Below are 22,992 nucleotides of genomic sequence, written 5' to 3' on the forward strand. Positions count from 1 at the left end.
TCGGTACACACATGTACCGAACCGAGGGGCCCGTACCGAATAATTTCAGTACGGGTACGTGTACCGTTACACCCCTAATTGATTGATATGATTGCGATTTAAATCAGCATATACTTCTGTCAGGGGATGCCACCCCTCAAAATCTCCTGCCACCCTCTTGCCACCCCATGCATATTTGTCTAGATCCGCCCCTGAGTATATGTAAAGTTAGGTCGAAACAGAATTGTGTGAAATGTTTACTCAAGTTTCTTGCCCTAAATGTAACTGCAGAGCTAAAGTTATCTCTTCGGTTCCTCAATAACACATTCAGAATTCATGCCTGCTGCTTTATTTCATTGACCTAAAATGTAAACTCTTATAAAACATCAGCAATAGAAAAGGGTGTTTAGTATTAATTTTAATCACAGTCTGCGACAGATAGAGAGAGTGGAGCAGGCTGTAATCCAGCAGTTTTAACCCTTTGTACTATTTCACTAAAGCACACTATTGTAGTTCTGCTGGATGCACGCTGCATGGATCTGTTTCTATGTGCAATAAGTGTCTGCACATCAATGCTTCAGGACTGCCGCTTGTTTAACAGTCGCTCTGTCCTTCATTTGGCGTGACTCCAGTGCAGCAGTAGTAGCAGAATTCTCGGTATGTTACATAACATGCACCAGGAAGAAACACCACCAGGACAAAGGACAAAACACCAGGAAGAAGGTCCTTTTTTTTATCTGTTCCTGTTACACAAGATGTGTACTGAACATAAGCACATACATAAATATGCCAGCCCTATTGAGAAATAAAGTGATGAACAGAGCTAATAGGCACTCATTAAGCTACACTAAAATAAATATAATTAATTTAAACATTGTACATCCTTTTTTATTGTCATACAGTCAAAAATCCGACTGTTGAGTCATCATTAAAACTGATGGCCTTGCTGCACATGTTGTGAGGGCACAAAGAAACTGAGCCAACAGGATGACTGAAGTTCCTAGATGGGGTCTGTACTGTAATCTGCTACTGTATGTTAAGATAATATCTTCAGGTATTCACTGACTGTGTCTTCTACCATGAGGGTAAGTAGATGCAGTCAGAAGTTATATAAGATTTTTCATAACACCAGATTGCTGGCCATTACTGTGACACTGCAATTTATGGTTTGCTCCCTCCAAGTGGTTCCAGAGCTTGTCGTTCATCACGATTTCTCCACATCCCCTCTCTCTTTCTGCCTCCCACCCTCCATGTGTCACTCTCACTTTTGCTCCCTCTCCTCTCCAAATTGCGCTCCACCTTTTTATGAAGTTGTTTATCTGAGAGCTGTGAAAGATGCAGTCAGAGGTTTGTCATAAGCCCTTGCCTAAATTAATGAACCAAAGACAGTCAGGACATTCTTTTGGCAACTAAAAACGGACCAAACCTATAATCTGGGTGTGAACAGGGGATGGGTGGAGTCAGCGGTCTGCCTCAACCAGTATGAACTGAGATTAGATTTTTGGGAGGGAATAAGGCAGATGTAATCCACAGGAATTTGGGCCAGTTTTTACATATCCTGTCTCAATGAGAGGAACAAGAGATGGAGTACATTTGTTGTTGATCTGATCCATTTCAGGCTTGTCACTTCTGTGTTTCTTCAGAGCCTGTTGAATGCTCTCTTCTCTCATTGCCTCCTCCCTTTTCTGTCCTCATTTTCATATTATTTTTTTCTACAAACTAAGTAATTTCCTGTGCTCCCCTGGGGCACATGGAAGGAGGACGTGACCAGGCTGCATCCGAACTACTGATACATATCAACTTTCTGTCAGGCCTCATCTGGACAAAACCACACAGACACACACACAGAAACACACATACACAGAGAGCCTGGGAACACATTGTGTTCAGCACTGCTTACTGCTCATGTGGAAACTTTTCATTCTCGGCAGCCACATAATCTGACAGGCAATCTACTGTACGCCTCTCTGCCTGTGTCTCGCTCCCTCTTTATCACACATGGACACATTCTTACATGTCTTTCTCACAGACTGTATTCACAACATAATCATATAGCTGGCATGGTAACAGGAAGACACCGGATTGGCTGCTGGGAAAGCACTGCCCAGAGGAGAAATTATGCTGGATTCACATCCCTCTTCTATGTCTCTTTCAGTTGTGGCCTCATTCATCCTGCTGCTATGTTCTGCCTACTCACTAATTGAAATGTTGGTGTTTTGATACCTGTTAGTAGCAGCACCAAGGTTTTTGAAGATTGAAGATGAAACGTGGCTGGGTCTTTCAGCATGACAATGATCCCAAGCACACCGCCCGGGCAACGAAGGAGTGGCTTCGTAAGAAGCATTTCAAGGGCCTGGAGTGGCCTAGCCAGTCTCCAGATCTCAACCCCATAGAAAATCTTTGGAGGGAGTTGAAAGTCTGTGTTGCCCAGCGACAGCCCCAAAACACCACTGCTCTAGAGGAGATCTGCATGGAGGAATGGGCCAAAATACCAGCAACAGTGTGTGAAAACCTTGTGAAGACTTACAGAAAACGTTTGACCTCTGTCATTGCCAACAAAGGGTATATAACAAAGTATTGAGATGAACTTTTGTTATTGACCAAATACTTATTTTCCACCATAATTTGCAAATAAATTCTTTAAAAATCAGACAATGTGATTTTCTGGATTTTTTTTTTTTCTCATTTTGTCTCTCATAGTTGAAGTGTACCTAGGATGAAAATTACAGGCCTCTCATCTTTTTAAGTGGGAGAACTTGCACAATTGGTGGCTGACTAAATATTTGTTTGCCCCACTGTATCTATCTACATTCATCTCAAAGTACCAGTCATTATTAACTAGTGCAGTGCCCATTGAAAGTGTTAGAAGGGGCTGAATAATTGGCCTCTTGTAAAAATAAAAATGAATATCAGCATCATTTGCCACAGGATGAGCTGTATGTAATGTATGATTTAAGTAAAGATTATAGATAAAAATCACAGTAAGAATAATTGCATGGTGACTTAACAGATCATCTTGGAATGCTTTCAGATGAAATGCTGTATGCCTTTATCATTCATGCGTGACTTTTGCATTTTCAATTGCACAGTGACCTCAAAAATCCGGGCTGTTTTGATACCTGTTAGTAGCAGCACCAAGGTTTTTGATGATCCCCTTGAAAAAAATGTAACTCCATGCACACTTTAGTGGTACAAAATTAAGCAATACATTTAAAACTGAATTCCATAACGTTTAATAACACTTACTGGTTCCATACTATGAATTCAACTCTAAAAATGCTAAATCATATATTTCCCATATAATAGTACAATTGGACCATTTCATTGCGAAATTCCTGACATCAGTTTAATAGTGTGATATGAATTTGTAGTATCCAAGGCCACGCTGAGAGAACCCCAGGTGACATTGTAAGTGTTATTTTCTCAGACTTGACCAACTTGATTTGTAGGCATTAGGCAGTAGTTCTCCACCCATGACACTTATTCAAATAAGGCCGCAATTCAGGAAAAATATATAAGTAGTAATTTCTTCTGTCCTAAAATGTCACCGGTCAAAACTAAGCCATGATGCTTCAAAAGTGTTCTATTACTCAAACAAATGTCTTTGAATTTAGATGAGCGATACATGATAAGCAAACTAAATGGCTAATCAGTCAATAAAATAAGAAATGAATCATATGCCAATATTAATCATACACCTAATCAGATTTTCCATACAAAAAGCAAAAATTGGATGATTGGGTCTTTAAGTAGCATGTCTCTAGAGAATCTGAAGTGCTTAGTCTATCTGGTCTTTGTGAAGTATTGAAGCAGTGCTGACCTATGAGGAACTGACACTCTGATGAATGGGCTTATTTTTATTAACAGGATTTGTGGGAGGAGAGGTTGTTTAGTAATTACCTTCTGCTTTACTTGGAGTAAAAGAGGAAAGGGAACAGAGGCAGGAGGAACAAAAAGATAGGGTTGACACTGACAGACTAAAAATATGGAAGTGAAAAGGGTTTCTGCATGAGGGCCATTTACCTGATTGGTGCATTGGCTGACAGAGAGGTGATTTGACATTGAGAAGAGAGCCCATATAGTACACTGGCAAACTCCCAGGATTATATCTGCTAACACACACACACACACACACACACACACACACACACACACACACACACACACACGTACACACACACCTTTATTATAGACCCTTCATATAAAGCTGTGCTGTGGATCATCAGGAATACACAGTTCAATGGGTGTAATTGACAGTTGAAGCATTTTCTGTAGCATTCCGTTTTCACCATTACACTGATTTAATTGCCATGTTGATTCTTTCCATAAAGGGTCAGTTTTGCCATCAAAGCAATCCAAGCCAATAACACTCAAACTGCTGCTCCAAGATTCCACTTCGGGCTTCGACGGTTACATTTACCGAAAACTAGCTTGTTAAGTTTCTTATATTCATAAGAAACTTTCCTAAAACTGGTTTACTGGTTTTTTGTTGTGTTGTACATCGTGTATACAGTAAAATCTCACGCATCTCTGCTTGTTTAGCTGACATCTCTCAGTGGATGTCCGCTCATCATCTCAAGCTCAACCTTGACAAAACTGAAGTGCTTTTCCTTCCGGGAAAAGATTGTCCCTCTCTTGACCTGACTATCAACATCGGCCCCTCTGTTGTTTCCCCGACTCAGACTGCAAGGAATCTGGGTGTGATCCTAGATAACAACCTGTCCTTCACTGCAAACATCGCTGCTACAACCCGCTGCTGCAGATACACGCTCTACAACATCAGGAAGATACGTCCACAGCTGACCCAGAAAGCGACGCAGGTTCTGGTCCAGGCTCTCGTCACCTCACGCCTAGACTACTGCAACTCCCTCCTGGCTGGTCTACCTGCATGTGCCATCCGACCTCTGCAGCTCATCCAGAATGCAGCGGCTCGTCTGGTCTTCAACCTTCCAAAATTCTCCCACACCACGCCGCTCCTCCGCTCCCTCCACTGGCTTCCGGTAACTGCTAGAATCCACTTCAAGACACTGGTACTTGCGTACCATGCTGCGAATGGATCTGGCCCTTCCTACATCCAGGACATGGTTAAACCGTACACCCCAGCACGTGCTCTACGCTCTGCATCAGCCAAACGACTCGCTGCACCCTCGCTGCGAGGGGGACCCAAGTTCCCATCAGCAAAAACACGTGGATTTGCTATCCTGGCTCCAAAATAGTGGAATGAGCTCCCCATTGAAATCAGGACCGCAGAAAGCTTACACACCTTCCGGCGCAGACTGAAAACTCATCTCTTTCGACTCCACTTTGAGCGATAGAATGACTAACAAAGAACTGCTAACAGAGCACTTATATACTAATAAAGGACTGGCTTATCTAAAGCCAGTTGAGTAGCACTTGAAACGATTGGCTCTTTGAAACCTGATGTTCTTATATGATTCTGTTTTCTTCAAGGTTGTGTCTTCCTGGTCGAATGTACTTATTGTAAGTCGCTTTCGATAAAAGCGTCAGCTAAATGCAATGTAATGTAATGTAATGTAAAATAACAACTGAGAAAATGCAGGCAGATTTAGAAGTTGTAGCAATATAGACAACATGTTGTTATAGATTGGCCTAAGCAATCAGCAGTTTCCAGTATTGGCTCTCTCATTTCCAGTTTTGATAGAGCATTGAACGATATTGATCAAACTGTCTTTTACAGTCAAGTCACAAGGCTGTGTGTTTCAGGTTGATACATTCACAGAGGAGATAGAGAAGACTGTTAATGAATGGAATTAAAGTTCACCTTTGCTCTACTTGACAACAGTTGATGTTACCTGCCGTTGGTTAGTGAACATAGATAATTGATGATACTTCTGCTCAGAAAACAGCACTCTATCTCCAGTGGTTTGTTTTTTGTATCCTTGCTCTCCCCACTGTGTGTTTGCAATGATACTGTAAAATGTAAGAAACTGTAGGACGTGTGCTCAAGCGTCAATGGGCTGTATCCAAGTCTCTGTTTAGTAGCTGTTTATTCTTAATAATTGTTGGCCTCTTTTCTCTATCAATTGTAAAATGTATTCATCGTGACTCATTAAATGTGGGCTAGTTCTTGCTTCTTAGGTAGGTGTAAGCGTGTGTTTATGTGTCAAATGTTTTCTCACCACAGACCAGCCACCCTCCTCCTTATCCTCCTCCATCTCCTTCACATATATATTGTATTTACATTTAAAATATATATATCCATCCATTCATTTGTGAATCACACTTCATTGTACACCCACACTGTCTTTTGCCTTTGGCTCATTTACTTTAAATCATTGCATTTGATATTAAAGGAAAGGGGAAATCTCTGGAGAGTTGAGTATTTTTATGTTTTTAGCATTTTGGCTTTCCACAATCTAAGAGTTACAAACAGATGTCAAACAGTTTCAAATGAAATAGTATTTTGGTATGTTTTGTACGGGTTGTTAGACTAGCAAATCAAAAGGTTTTTGTGTTAAATGTGGTCGAAAGCTCCATAGAGTTACATTCAGGACCATTGATAGGTGAAGTCAGCAGCATTAGCGACCTTTGCAGTCAGTTAAAAAAAATGATTGGCATAGATTGAAATAATTGGTATTTCTGCCACCAGTTGGGCTACGCTGCAGTGCTGTAACCCACAGATAATCCAAACAAACATGTTTACAGGATTGGACTATTGATCACTTGTCAGCAAACACACAAGGGAGCACATCAATTACTATATATACAGGCTGTGGTCGTACAGTGGGCAGACTCTGATTGGTTTGTTTTTCTTATTTTCTAAGACAGACTTTCACAAAAATGTCTCTTTCTTTCTTATATTTTCATCTTTTTATTTCAAGTGGGTATATGGATTTATTTCAAATATATATTAATGTAATTTGATTTTGATTGTTTACAGTCAGCACTTGGTCTTCTGAGTACTTTAGTTTAACTATTTTTAGACTGTGTGCAGCTTCTTACTTTAGCACACTGTGCATTCCAGTTTAAGGTTGGTCTGTCCTTCGGAGTCAATTACATTTTGTGTCACTTTAGAAAACTACATCCAGGAGACTCTTGATCAATATAGGATTGTAACTGTGCCAGGCTGGAGCACTGAACTTATCTTGAGCCACTCTTGAATGAGAAGAGCGATCATAAAGATCCTTGCTGTTTTACTCCTGAGCCAAAAACAAGCGGATAAAAGGAAACATTTCAATTGCATTTGCTTAAAGGTCAACAGTCATATCAGGCATATAACAGCCTTGCTTTTGGTAAAGGGCTGCAACTAACAATAATTGATATCATCCACTAAGCTGCCAATTATTTTCTTGATAAAAAGATTGGTTGTCTGGTCCATCAAAATGTCAGAACAATAAAAAAGGTGATGTCTTTAATTTTCTTATTGTGTCAATTCAAAACCCAAATATGTTCAGTTTAATTTGTCAGACATTAATGCATCTGCCTGTTAGACACGGTTGGTACTCAGAAAACTACATTTTACATGAACTACAACAGGGTCTTTGTTATATGTAAGTAAGACAAGGCTGAAGTAGTCCGAAATTCCACTAAATGTAAACCCAAGGCCTTTGAAGTATTCATACTTTATCCAGTGTAATATATTTGCAGATGTGTTGCATCATATAACAACATGTCTTTGAATTTCCAAGCAACCACCTTTTGCAGGGATAGAAATGTAAAACGTGAACTTGTCAGGATCCCTAGGTCGCAAATCACTCACACAATATTCTACATTAGTTGTTGTTGGTGGCCAAAAGCTAAAACATGGACAGAAACAATCTTCAAAACCAGACCATATCACTCTTTCTGACATCATATGTGGCCTTGCTGTCCCAAAGCAGGCTTAAACTGACACAATAAATCATTTCTGTCCAATTGTCTTCTCGAGAAGACAATCTTCAGGTTTTTGTTATGCAGTAAATAACACTTAATTCTCTCATCTTACAACCATCAAAGTGTTTTCTCCACTCTTTTCCTGTATTGTGCAGTTGCGGGGGTGATCAAATTCAACACCTTTATCTGTGACTTTATTTAGCCATTTTACAATAGTATTATGCATCTTTAGGAAAACATGTACAAGACTAGAATCATTTTCCCAATGGAGGAGGGACAGCAGTCTCTTTCACGAGCACACAGCACGCTAGTGAAAGAGGACAATGTGCACAAAGTGTACATTTTCGGAGAAGGCATCCAAATAAGACTGATAGCTTTACTTCTCTGCAGCATCCGTGGAAGGACTACTGGTCTTGCTGAACTGAATGTTGAATGTCATTTCCACACCCAAGCCAATGTGCCATGTAAAAATAACAATGAAATGCAGCTGCGTAAAAAAAGAGGATATCTTTCTTGCCTTGCTGATGCATATTCCTATGCTAATGGTTCTGGCTGGGCGGCTGCAGATGACATTTCTGGGTACTGTCAGAGAAATGTGGATGGGAGAAAATAATTTCTACTTCCTGTCAGTGGCGTCTATGGTGATCTGGTTTGATAGGCGGACATGACTAAAATAGCTGGGGAGTCGTCTCCAGGGAACAGTCAGGGGCCTATCGGGGGTTTGACAACTTTACTCAACAACCATGCCCACACTGTTTGTCTGGAGACATTTGAAGGAGCTTGTTTGAAAAAGTGTTGCCTGTCAACTATATGCCATCTTTAATGCCCCATCCACACAGAGACGAAACGGGTGTTATCCGCTATAGTTCTTTATCGTATGGATGCAGTGTTTCCCCTACCATTGTCTTGGAGCCCAGCGCCCCCCCCTGAAATTCAAGGTGTTTTTTTTTTATATATATATATATATATATATATATATAGCACCAAATTGCAACTAATCTATATCTACTGTCACTTTTCACATTGAACATGTGCTCTTTTATGAAATAAACAACGCTTTCATTTTAAGTTGTGAGTTTAGTGTTTTTGACCCTAATGCTGCGTTCACACCGGACGCGATGCGATGTTTGGGGGCGGCGCGATTACATGTAAAGTCAATGCAGAGACGCGGACAGACGCGAATTAGCTCCGACGGCAAGCATGAAGCGGTGGACACGAATTCCGCGAGGCGATTGAAGGGGGCCGCGACAAACTCTCGAGTTCAATTTTTTCAAGTAGAGCGTCATATTCGCGTGACGATCAGCGGTGAGGATCTCAGCCTGCCGTCACTGACGTTCAACCAGAAAACATCAGCCGTTAGCTGTTAGCAGTTAGCACACAGAGCTCACAGCTCCTCATATCTGTTCAGAAACTGGACAAAAGTTAAACAAGTGCAAACCACAGACTGTCTGTGTCATGGCGAATACAGTCGCTGGTTTATTCATGTCTGTAGGCCGTTGTTATGAGTGTGGACGGAGCATATACAATGTTAGCTTTGCCTGGTCGACCCGATCTTCATTCAGAAAACAAGCATTTTAAAAGGTTTTTTGCCTGCCGTCTGTCTGCAGACTTGTCGAGCATTAATTCATGGTTTTTACTAACCGGTATCAGAATGTTGTTACTTCGGCATCATTTAGAAACTAGGAATTACAATTTAATCACGGTAAAATATGTTCATTTTTGTTGTAGTTGTAGCTCCCGAGCCAGCGCGTCTTGTTTGAATAAACACAGCTGACAGCTGCGGTGAAACTCGAGCGTTTAGAGCGATGCGATAGGAGCAGTTAGAGCGAAGCGAATATTCGCATCTCGTCCGGTGTGAACGCAGCATAAGAAACACTGATGCATTAATCAATAACAATAATCCACAGCTCCTCTCTCTGCTCTGGAGGATTTAAAAAAAATATATATCCCAATGCGGAGAATAACCAGAAGGGCAACCATGGCAACCATGCTCGTGGGGTCTTATTCGCTGCTTTCGGTGTCTTTTTTGTGGAAGTACAGCGCCACGTACAGGCCCGGCATATGTACTACAGCGTCTCCAGCTGGTTGAGCGGTCTCGTGTGAACGGACACGTTTCTTGTGCCGATTCCATGTGGACGGAAGACTTTTTTTATATTGACCTCGGTTCGTTTTCGTCTCTGTGTGGATGGGGCCTAAGTTGTGGCACTGTTAGTGTCAAGTTTAGAATTACTCTTAGAGTCTGTGAATGTGCAACAGACAGCACTAAAAATGTCAAAAATATTTTTAAAAAGATCTCAAAGCACTGATCCCTGCTGCTCTTTAACTTTCACAGCATGTATCTTAAATTCGATCTTGCAAACTAACGCGTCAACTCTTAGCTTGATAATGAATCACATTATCTTGTAGGAATAAAACATTACTTTTCTGTCTTTATAGTTCCCGTATCCTCCTCTCTGATCAATGAAATCTTGTGTCAATAAATGGAGGGACGAGTGAAAATACATCTTCTCTCAATGTCTTTGTGGCAAAAATCCATGTTAAAAGCCACTTTGTTGGCCCAGCAGCAGGGTCATTTACCACACAGTCCTTGGTCGAGGCTATTTGAAGCCTTGGGATGGGAACCATGAGAGCTGTCTGTTTATAGAGAAAGGAGTGAGGATGGTGAGGGGAAAGGATGAAGAGAGGGGGACAGAAGGAGAGATGGACAGAAACGTGCAGATCATCTTACAGCCAATAATATGTGGCATTAATCTTACGCCGTAGTGAAATGATGATTGTTGGACAACTTGGGAATGTGATTAGTATTTACTGTTCTCAGTCAGGCTTGCTATTTGTGATTGTTAAGTTTACTTTTTTAAATTGCTTTGTCTGTATAAGAACATTTACCAGAGCACAATTTGACTGTAATGTTTCTTTTTTTCAAACAAAAGCTGTCACATTCAAGAAAAAGCAGTAGAGTGAGCATTTTTGTTTAAAAATAACCTGAAATGTATTGAAAGTTGTACGTTGGTGCTGAATAACCTTTTTTTCAACTGGTTAATCTATCTTTAAGCAATAGTTGTTATATTTATCTAAATCAAATGAGCATAAACAGACAAATTAGCTATAGAATTGAAACAGTGATTGCACAGATGGATGCATCACCACCCTCTTGGCATTATCAACATCTTTTGTTCATCCTTGTACTGCCGGCATGCTGCTATATGGTTTCTGGCCTCGACCCACTTTTCTTAGGAGTCTGTGACGTCACTCGATGAAACATCTCTTTTCCACCAAAAGAGCAACCAAACAAACATGAACCGTCACATTTCTATTGTGCGTTTGTGTATACGTTGGATACTTTATGTTCCAGTTAATAGCTCACAGTGCACCCACCTGGACAGTATAGTCCAGGTCTAAATTTAGTATCTACAAGCACAACGGAAAACTGACGCCCTCTCTTTGTGTTCTCTCTGCCACACTGAAACACACAGTGAGGTTGAAGATGATGGCTGGCGATGGCCATTCTCTCCCAGCTTTCTGTTTGTGCGGTCAGCTAATGAGACAAAAGATATTTGCAAACACAGCTCTTCTTCGAGTGGCCTCTTCTGTAAGATTCCCCTTCCCATCTTTATGTTAGAGAGGCAGGAAGCTTATAGGAAGTTGTGACTTAAATCCTGAGCAGGGAAAAAGTAGGTGGGGGAGATTGAGTAAATGGCTCTCTTCCTTCCTGTGCTAGGAGATATGTTGTGACCTGCACGGCATTGTTTGTGGTACATTTTATTAAACGTTGTTTGTGTCTATGCCATGAGTCAAAGGGAAATACAGAGACTTACTGTCTTGTAGACATGATGGCAGCATTGAAGCTGCTGAAAAGAAGCATATATTTTTTGTTAGCACATCCAGAGCAAATAATTAGTCTGCGCTTCTTCTTTCAATAATACATTTCAATGTTAAATCTCTTTAGTTTTTCAGCTCTGCTCAGGTCTGCATGAAATAAGATGGAGGTAGCTTTCTCATATCTGCACATCACGTGTCTCCTCCTGATATTAGAGCATTTTTTTCTGCCATTGCAAGGTCATTGTAAGTGTATCTGCCAGCAGCCTTTATCTCTTCACCTGCCTCCTCTTCCTGCCTCTCAGGGCCAGGAAGATGGATGAGTCACTCCAAATGCCTTTTAAAGCTCCCGTTTGCAACATGCCTGTATGTCTCTGCATTCGTCTACCGTATGCCAGTCTGCCTGTCTCGGTGCACGCTTTCTCCCTGTCACTACAGTTTTTTACAGCCTGTCTTGTTTGCAGTTTGTTTTGTACTGTCTGCTCATATATTTGCCCGCCAGCCTTCGTCCTGTTCTACTAATTACTTGTCTCCTTGTCTGCTAACCTGCCTGCCAGTGGATCTTAGTCAACAGCTTGACTCAATACCAACAACAACCCGACGCACCGGCTCGTGAACAAGTTGTTCTCCCTCCTGAGCATGCTCTGACATGCATACTACACAGGAATATAACCACTAAAAAAAATGTTACATCCATGGGAAATGTAAATTATTCAGGCACTAAATTAGATTTAGAAAATGTCTTCAGTTTTCATGTTTAAAAAAGGACGTAAAATGCTCTCTTATCTAAATTAATATTTAAAAGCCATACATGTCAGAATTTTAACCAAAACTGGTGTAGATTTACAATTTTGGTAGCTTTCAAATCTTTGATGTCCTTTCTAAGTTGATTCTTATGTCAGGCTTGAAACAAGCTCTTGTGCATGTGCACATGCACTCCAAATGAATAATGGGAAAGAGGTATAATTGCTGTTTCAAGATGGTATATTTGATTAAAGCCAGTGTTAGTCCTAACCTCTTCCTGTAGGTCGAAGGGTGGACCTCACAGTTATGATAATAACACACTGCTGCTCTGAGCGATGTTCCTCCTCTTGTGAGTTTGTTTTCACTTCGTGGGACCCTTTCTAAAGTTAGCTTTCCACACTTTTGAGATTATTCTCAACCTTACATTATACCTTATTTTCAGAGACCAGATAAACAAAATGTTGAAAATAAAGCTCTAGAAATGTAGTCCCACAGAAAGAAAAACTGGACATGTATGTGTCTTGGAAGCAAAATGTCTGAATGTGTTGGTCAGTGTACCGTTGCTGTTTTTTTGTTTTGTTTTGGCAGTGTCCTTTCCTGCTTGGCTTTATGTCCTTTGGCTTTCCCTACAATTACATTACTGTGTCTTGAGAAGAGACCACTAATTATGTTAGCACTTGCGCTAGCATCTCTCTGAACGGAAGCCATTAAGTCATTAAAGCTGTGTGTGTGGCACACTGTGTTATTTCACGTTAATTAACACCAGCCATACGGACTCATGTATTCTTTCACGTCAATGTCATCCAATCAGATTTAGATCCTGCTGCTCTCTAAAATTGGGATGGTCATTTATTGCCTAATTTTTTAATTACGCTGGTCAGTTAGCTCATGAATGGATTCAATTTCTGCTATGGTCTTGTTCTGTGTTTGAAATGTTTGTATACAGAGAGACTGCAACATTAGACCTTTGAATTATCTGAAGATTAAGGTTACCTTATGTGTTTCATTAGTTTTAGTTATGCCAAACTGCATAGCCAAATAGAACAGAATAAAATGAAAAAAAGATGTACACTTTATGAAAGGGCACCTTAAGGACAGATATGCAGGAAAAGAGCTCTTGTCAGTTGCTGCACCTAGGCCTGTTTTTTTCATATCTTTAAGCAGTCTATCAAGTGTTTCAGTGCCATTAAGTTAAATGATACTCAATGGACCCACAAGACAAGAGAAACAAACAATAAAACAAATTAAAAGTGAAATAATTATGCAGATTTTAATCTCATGGATTCATTAATTTAATCCCATCCCAGCAGGATGCTGTAGCCAGCGTACAGCTGCCATGTGCACCCCGTCCCGTTCAAAGAAAATACTCTTTCATTAACACAGCTGTAAACCTGGCAGCTCTTGACTGGGGGCGATTTACAGGAGAGGGAATTGTTCCTAAAGTGGAAAAGAGGGCAACAGAGAGGCAAGACATCTAGAAAGACAACTTAAGTCTGAAACACCATGTCAGTGTGAAGACATTTAAAATGTTGGGCTTTTCAGTGGCATCATTATAAATTAAGACTTAGACATACTTTATTGTCATTTCAACAAGACACAGTGTACTATTAAAACGACATTTCGTTGTACTGGCTTACAGGAACAGGACAATATAAAAACTTGCTAAAATTGTACATATAAATAAATAATAGTGACGTGGTGCTGATAAAATGAAAGATAAAGTGTGCGTTTAAAATATAAAGACTTACTATACATATAAATAAAATAGACATACTATATAGAAAATATGTGCGCTTTACACAGCGTAATGTAATCTCTGTGTTACTCTGTTCAGCAGTCTGATGGCATGGGGGAAAAAGTTATTACAGAATCTGGCTGTTCTGCTCTTAATGCTGCGGAACCTCTTGCCGGAGGGCAGCAGGGAGAACAGAGCATGGTGAGGATGAGTGGGGTCTTTCAAAATGTTCTGGGCTTTTGTCAGGGAGCGTTTCTGAGCGGTGTCTCTGATGGGAGGGAGAGAAACTCCGATGATCTTCTCTGCTGTCCTGACCACTCTCTGCAGAGACTTCCAGTCTTTGGCGTTGCAGTCTCTCGACCAGATGGAGATGCCGCTGGTCAGCACGCTCTCTGTGGTTCCTCTGTAGAACGTGGTGAGGATGGGAGGGGGGAGCTGTGCAGGAAGTGTAGGCGCTGCTGTGCCTTCTTAAATAGTGATGTAGTGTGAGTGGACCAGGTCAGACTGCTTGTGATATGCACCCCCAGGAACTTGGTGCTGTCTGTAGTCTTCACTGCTGTGCCGTTGATGATTATCATTAGTCATTAGTGAACCCTATCATTATCATTAATAAACTTAAGTGAAAAAAACCAACGATATAAACTTAAACTAATGTGTTATACATTGTTGGCTTTGCAGAACAGCTGTTGAAGGAACAATTAAAGCTCCCATTCTCTACTACGCTACAGCCTGAGAGAGCACACAGTGTCCTCTAACAGCGACCTCAGATAGATGCCTCACCAGGATCAGAGAGAGGGAAGCCGTCAAACCATAGCATAAAAGAAGACAATCTTTAGTCTGGCCTTACAGGAATGAGTCCTTCATTAGTTTGAGGCATAACACTTGGTCTCAGTTATGAAGAGGTGTCTGTCTGTGTGCACATTTCTTTGTTTCTGTAATATACAACAGAATGTCCAAACAACACATACTCAGACCCACACAAACTGTATGACAGTTCCAGCACTCTCCGTAAATACGGTTTTTTCCTCACGCAAATACTGGAAGGTATTGCTCTTTGGCATGTATTGAATGGCTCGGATAACTTTGGTTACTGATATAAAGCAGATGCTGTTTCCAAACACCTGATCTTCTCCCATAAATATTCATCAGGCTCTTTTTCTTGAGGTGCGTGCATGTGTCTCCGTATGCTCTGCGAGGACGTGTGTGCATATCTTTGTGCAGGAACAAGCCTGTATTTTGGGAATGTGCCGTCATTCTATATTTATGTATGTGGGTTATTTTTCTCTAAAGTTGGAGATGTTGTTCACAATGGTTGGATGCAAGGTGGAAAACACCGTGAAAAGATTTGAGTAGTAAAAAAATTGCATCAAATGAAATACATTTTAACATTTGTCTCTGCCGTTGAATTTGAGTACCAGACACAGATCAAGAACAGGATTGTGTGTGTGTGTGTGTGTGTGTGTGTGTGTGTGTGTGTGTGTGTGTGTGTGTGTGTGTGTGTGTGTGTGTGTGTGTGTTTTCGTGTGTGTTTTCATGTGTGTGGGTTAGCGAGAGCATCAGGTTCCTGCTCTAAGGCTCAGTGTGAACCTGCCTGTGGTGTAAGGAGGAGCTAGGTTGTTCATGAGATGATGTGATGAGTTCACAACCAGGCGAGGAAGAATGAGAGTCGAGGTATTCTTAGAAAAAAAATGGAGGGGGACAACTGGGCTTTCATCTTGGGTAAGAATAAGCTGGAGCATTTAAAAAATTGTTGTTTGACATATGTGTACAGTACAATTCATAAAATTAATCATATTGGATCTGTAGTGAAGCTGGAATAAACTAGATTTGTATTGTGATTGAACTCCTTTGAATGAAATAGTACATGATTGAGTATTTCTTTTTTAAACATGAAGCTATATAGACGTATAACCACACTTACTTTGTGAATGAAAGGAGTGGGATCAGACCACAGTATTTAATAGTACTATAGTACTAAAATACATTGCTCCAGTTCAAAACAATGGCTTTTGGGGGGATTTCCCTACAGGGATCAATAAAGCTCCATCTTAACTTATTTTTTGAAAAATATTTGCTGTAAACTTCTGTTATCACTTCAGTACATCCATGACAGTGCAGCAAAATGATAAGAAAGATGATGCCAAAAGCTAGAACAAACACACAAAATCTGCAAATCTTTCACTGATAGAAAATGGAGTGTAAAATAAGGAGAAGAGAATTTTTCTTTTTTTTCTTTGTAAGGTTGTTTCTACACAAATAGGTTTGGATGTTCATACCATCCATTTCCTTACAGAATACAATTAATTGCCTTTTTTAAAGTCCAGACTTTGCATTCAAGACTTTATTCCTTAAATCTTCTAAACCGTTTCTTAACCTACCTCTCTCACTTGTTGCTCAACAACACAGTCGTTATCGGTACTTTCAGTCAGTGAGCAGCTCCATTAGTGAAATTATCCGCCGAGTAGTTACGTGTCAATGACGTCTCCCACTTTTTTTGGCATTATTGATTGAAGTTTTGTATATTTACAGCTGTGTGTCCTACAACAGATGTGTGCACCATAGCTCCTGAAGTGTTGTTCAATTCTTAGCACATTTATTTTGGCAGTACTAATATTTCATTTCAAAAAAGTGCCCTGAGAATTGCAAGGCTGTCTGTCCATCTGGGTTTACCGTGAACCCATTTTTAGTTCTGAAAGACAGTGTTTGCCTTGACAGCGATGCAGCCAGTCACTCAATAATACATAAAAACGTCCTCTTTAATATCCTGGATGATAGATGAGGCGCAGCTGACACCACCTACCCTTTAACCCACCTACATACACCACCTTTTAGTCATACCCTTGCTGTCTCTAATTTGCCTTTTTTCTCTTTTTTTTTCTCAGGATTGAAAAAACGTACCAGGAAGGCCTTTGGGATACGGAAGAAAGAGAAGGACAATGACTCCACGTAAGTCCTTCACTGTATGAACACAGAGCACATTAGTCCTTCTACTGTTGAAAGTATTCACAGTGGGGCTGTTCTGTGGAGCTGGCTTAAACCTCTGAATTTGAGTAGTGTCCATATACATTACAGCAGAATGAAATGATGAAATGAAAATACGTAAGAGCCATTACAGGATTAGTATTAAGTATAGGTCTTGTCAAATGAATGTTAGATGGCTGCTTCCATTGAACAGGCACAGTTTCAGAGTATACCTGTCAATTATGAGCTACAGTGGATTTTGTATTGTATTAATCAATCTGTAAAACTCCCAGTATTAATCTTATGTGGAATATGGTATTATTGATTTACAGAATAATAGGCATACCTTAAATATACACTGCTTGGGAAATTGCTTCTTTACACTTAGCTGAAATATTTACTATACATATCATGGCTGATTCGTTCAAAATTATATAAATAAAGCAGGATTGAAATAAGGCTTTGAACAGTTGGAAAACCTCTGTAAAGTTTTTTAAGCTGTACATGTCATGCTGCTAAATGTTTGTGTGCTGTGACGTTTGAGGGAATTAGCATACGGTAAAGTGGCGTGAAAAGGTTTTCATTGAATACTGCTTTTTAAATATTTTGGCTTGACTAATTACTGTGGCAAAGCACTTGATTTTCAAATGAAGAGCTCATATGGGAAGTGACTTTCATGCTCTCCTTTCATCTCTCTGGTTCTTTAAACTCTCACAGGGGGTCTCCAGACAGAGACAGCGGCGTAAGTAACAGAACAAATGCAATACATATCAGCCAATTCATATATTTGTAAACTTTAATTCGACATGAATATTACTGGAGGAAATCAAGTCTGCTAATTGTGAGGTTCATTTTATTTTCTGTGTTCTTTATACTTGCCAGGAACCCCAGGAAGTTGAATCGGTACTGAACCCTAGTCCCTAGTCCTTTTTAATTAGATGAATTTCTAGTTAAGTCTAGACTAGAGTTTAGAGATTAGGCTGGTTATAGGCATCAGTGTACGTTCTTAAACTCAAGTGTCGTTCAGTGTTGCTGTTTTGACTATCTTTTTATTAGCAAAAAACGCACCAAACTAAAGAGCCCTTTGGTGAAGCTTGAAAAGACCAACGTCCTGAAATATTATCCAGCACTGTTGGACAATTTGCATCATGTTGGATAATAACACTAATCATCGCCATTATTAGGTCATTAGTGACCAGGCGGATGAAACGGGGAACAAATTAGGGCCTGTGAGAGGACGACTGTGGAACCGTCTCACATGACAGCCAGAGTACACAGGATCAGGATTTATAGGCCGATATTGGCTACGCCGTAGTTTCCTTAAATAGTAGCTAACAAAGACACACATCCAGTTATGGCACAGAATATACTGTACCTTCTCTGTCTGCTGGGGTTTTAAGCAAAGTTTCTCTCTCCTCTCAGTCTCAGAAAAAGGCTAACGGGGCCCTTAATGGCTTCTACGAAGATATTGACTGGGAAAGATATGTAAGTAATAGGACAATTCTTTTATGGTAATTCTAAACAGCTTTTTAGCTTGGTTTCCACGACTGCTGCTTTGTTTTCATCTGCATTGATTGACCTTACAGTGTTTATCCATATTATTGTAAAATGTGTTATTGACTAAATGTGGACAAAGCATGTTTAAAAGTAGTTCCACATACTGTAGCACTGTATATCTGGTTGAATGTTTGATCTATTCTCACATGGATTTTAGCTAGAGATTATGACATTATCAATATGCACTTGGTCATGTTTCATGCCTAATTATCTTGTGTTACTTCTTGAACCAACTGCTATTTGTCTGTTAGTATTTTATCGGCATACAACTAAATTCATTGCAGCATGTAACTCAAAACATCCAACAAACATCTAAAGAGATTTATACTTTGTGTTCCAGAACTCTCCTGAGGTGGACGACGAAGGCTACAGCCTCAGACCTGAGGAGGAGTCCGAAGAGGGAGATATCCTCTGCAATGCTTCATTTGTCATTTGACACAATCAATTTGTCTAATTTTCTAGCCAAGCTATGTTGGGTCACAAAAGTGGGTCGCTTCCATTGTTAGTACGGGATTTGTGAACTAAGTCTACTGACATCAGTTTGCGTAGTAAATCTCATTCTCTCCGATAGAGAGGCGAAGTCACGTCCATCTACTTCCGCCCCATGGGACCTTATTTCGGAAAAATTATGTATTGAAGTCAATAGAGAGAGAAAACGTATCTTTCGATCCCGTTTGAATTGTGCCATGAATTACACATATGATGTTTGTCAATCTTAAAAAATAATTTCCATGTCAAAAAAGTCACAGTTTGTCTTAAAACTGTTGAAATATAAGACTATGAAAAATAGCTCTCAACATGCCCAGACTTGTGGTGATTTTCACCTCTTTTAATACTTTCCGCCTCATTCTGAAAGAAAGAAGTGAAATGTGCTAACATGACGGCCGTCTTGGTGTGTGGTGCGAGACAGGAGATGTAGTTCATTGAGCGTTTAAAATTTAAAAAAATTTGACTTGCAAAATTATCTTTTAAATTGACAAACATCATATGTGTAATTTGTGGCACAATTCAAACGGGATCAAAAGATAATCTTTCTCTCTCCATTGACTTCGATACATACTTTTTCCGAAATAAGGTCCCATGGAGGTCCCCCGGAAGGGGAGGGACTTCGCCTCTCTATTCTGCTGGAGTTTCCAAATCAGTGGAGTCGCATCTAATTTCCTTGTGTTTCACAGGGATCTCCAAAGTCAAAAAACAACTTGAAATAGAGTGATGAGGATGTGTTTTGAGTCCTTATTAAAGCTTAAAAACATTGAATTAACAAAGATCTAGATCAGTTAGAAGGAGCAGCACGTAACACTGTTACAATGAGTCATTGGTGTATCAGACAGGAAGTCATAGATTAGTGTTTGAGAAAAGCCTCATACCCCCTGTCTGAAGCGTGGAAATATCACTCTGATCAATGCACTGATTAACCAGCCTGCCAACTCATATTGAGCAGAGGTGATGCTCTGTTTGTTATGCTGGCAATACTGTATTCATCACTTTGCAATTAGCTCCTCAGTGGGTTGAAAATTGTATTTGATTTAGAGACACTATCAGCCTGTGGGCACCAAAATGAAGTCAATATTTGTATTAGGTCGTGTCTAGAATTGCAAAGAGGTTGTTTTTGTTTCTGTAGCAGGAGGACAATAATTTAAACATTAAAATACGGTATGGACAATGATTAGGAATATGGAATACTAACGTGAAAGTAAAAAAAGTTAAATTACAAAAACATATCAATTAAATTGTGGTTTGGGTCATGTAAATCCTGGACAGTTTTAAGGTAAGGAACTTTGCTTTTTCCTTGACTCTGCACCACCGCCCACCACCAAAAAGACACACTTCTTTTCCTCTGATGAATCGGAAGGAGAGGAGGACCACAGAAAAAAATTCAAAATCAAGATCAAGCCGCTGCCGTCAAATCATGTCGCGGCGGTGCCCTCGGTCGACGAGCTCAAAGCCTCCATAGGCAACATCGCCCTGTCCCCGTCTCCTATGGTGAGTAGCTCTGACCTCACTGCTGGCTTTCATCAAATCAAATCAAGTTTTATTTATATAGCACATTTATAAACGATTTTTGGTCGAGCCAAAGTGCTGTACATATCATAAAAATAGCCTACAGTAGAGACACTTTACAGCAAATACAACAGCACAGATTGTTCAGAATATCAGTATGAGAAAAACGACACCCTCTGTCCTTAGACCTTCACATCGTACAAGGAAACACTTCCAGAGAAAACCCACAGTTTAAGGGAAAAAAATGGGAGAAACCTCAGGGAGAGCAACAGAGGAGCCGTGTGTAAATCGAAGAGATAATACATTTTACAGCATATAGACCGAATGTTAGGAAATGCATGTGTCTGTAATAAGAAGATGAATCCACGAGGATGTCAGCTACAATCCTGTGGAAGCCATCAGGGAAGCAGCATGACGAGACCCAAGGCAGGACCGCAGAGACAGGTTCAGCCACAACCCGAAGTCCACGCCTTAATCCAGAACTCAGGATAGAGGATCCAAGACACAGGACTACAGCAAGAGGATCAGCCTCGACTCCGGTTCCCGGCGTAGATATAGATACAAAACAAGAAAAAAGATTTGGCTGGGTTAATCGGAACAAGAGAATACACAGACACAGACAGAGAGGGAAAATGTAATTGGATAAAAGTTATTCTTGATAACCCTCTAAAAAGATCTCATGAATTTCCCCACTCAATCTATCAAGACCCGAGCAGTTCTCTTAGATATAGATAAGAAACAGAGATGGGGAGCACAACAACCTATCTCTTCGTCAGATGCACTCCCCCGCTTATCTCAGCGACTCTGTACCCCGTTACCCTCTACAAGGCCATAGACCAGCAGAGGGAAAATGGGGGGTGTGTAAGGGTAAGGATTTTTTAGAATAAACCGCAAGGGTCTAAAGGGAAAAAATAGGAAATATAAGGTACTATATTTTAAGTAATCCTATCTATTATTCCTATATTCGAATAATGTATAAACTATTTTAAAAATACTTTATGAAATCCTATGTTATGTTATAAATATTAAAATAAAGAACTAAATGAATAAATAAATAACTGAATAAATGGATAATTAAACAAAAGCCAGAGAGAAAAAGTGAGTTTTAAGTGTTGATTTAAAAACCCCCAGGGTCTGGGCCGACCTCACATGGAGGGGCAAAGTATTCCAGAGCCTAGGGCCAGCCGCTGCAAAAGCTCGATACCCTCTGGTTTTAAGCCTGGTCTTAGGCACTATCAACAACAGCTGATCAGCCGACCTTAAGGCTATGCCTGGGGTGTAGCGATGCAGGAGTTCGGCTATTTAGGCAGGAGCCAGCCCATTTAGGGCTTTAAAAACAAATAAAAGGAGTTTTAAATCTATTCTGAACCGAACTGGAAGCCAGTGCAATGAAGCCAGAATTGGGGTGATATCATATTAACACACGCCTGTGTTAAGATGGATGTTAAGTGCATGTGCTAATCACTTTTGCTTCTTCTTCCTTTAACTGCATTATATCATGAAATATTTTTTGTAAAGATTTTTCAGTGCATGTCTTTCTAGTTTCTGCTGAGCTAAACCTCCTTTTGTACATTTGTATTCTACTTAATCCGAATGTTTTGTTTTGCTTAATTTAATGTTTTGTTGGGCCTTTTTTATGACAACATAACTCCTTGGTTATAATAAGCCACTATGCAACAATATGTCATTATGTATGTCTGGTTTGAGCCTTAGACTGATTACCAATCCATCTCCCTCTATTCAAGAATAGAGGGAGATGGATTGAGTCAGTTCAGCTGTTTGATATGATAGTTTTAGTTCCACACTAAAACACATAAAGCCCATTTTGGGGGCTTCTGATATTTGAGCTGTGTTGTCTTGTGTAGTCCGTTTAGTGTTGCAGCTCAGTTATTGAGTCCACATCAAAGCACACATCTCCTTCAAATTGTCTGTTATCAGCATTAGGACTCCAAAACAGGGTTTGGCCTCCCTCACTTACCCACAATTCCTTTCTTCTTCAGTGAGGACAGTTAGCTTGAGTGTCTGTCTTGAATAATTCAGGTAGGAAAGTGGGCACAATGGACCTGTGTGTCAGTCTGCTGTACAGTGAGATGGCTTGTGGTCATTTGATCTTCCGGACTCAATAATTTAATCCAGCTTCTGTGTGTTCACGCACTGGCTCCGTTAACCTGATCAGGTGTGAAGGATGTTCCATGCTGGTAGTGTTTGCGTTCATGTGCGTAATACATTGGAGACATTAGTGGTTTTGGCCATGTTGAGTAGTTTGTGATCGGTTGATCGATGAACATTAAATCATGAAGAATAACTCATCATGGATTCATCCTTAAAATTTGAAACAAGTGAACTAATAATTCAATGTTTGATGG

The 22,992-nt window shown here is 40.1% G+C and overlaps 1 protein-coding gene across 1 annotated transcript in view; it reads left to right on the forward strand.

Annotated features, from left to right (window-relative positions):
* Positions 1–22,992, forward strand: part of sgip1a (SH3GL interacting endocytic adaptor 1a) — a 66,821-nt gene that overhangs the window by 17,806 nt on the left and 26,023 nt on the right. Inside the window, exons 2-6 of the mRNA XM_034080597.2 lie at positions 16,990–17,053; positions 17,786–17,810; positions 18,491–18,553; positions 18,966–19,029; positions 20,430–20,608. Coding sequence (XP_033936488.1) covers positions 16,990–17,053; positions 17,786–17,810; positions 18,491–18,553; positions 18,966–19,029; positions 20,430–20,608 — 395 coding nt within the window. The remainder of the gene's footprint in view (positions 1–16,989; positions 17,054–17,785; positions 17,811–18,490; positions 18,554–18,965; positions 19,030–20,429; positions 20,609–22,992) is intronic.

The sequence above is a fragment of the Pseudochaenichthys georgianus genome, chromosome 4 (assembly GCF_902827115.2).
Source record: "Pseudochaenichthys georgianus chromosome 4, fPseGeo1.2, whole genome shotgun sequence".
In the NCBI taxonomy this organism is placed as follows: Eukaryota; Metazoa; Chordata; class Actinopteri; order Perciformes; family Channichthyidae; genus Pseudochaenichthys; species Pseudochaenichthys georgianus.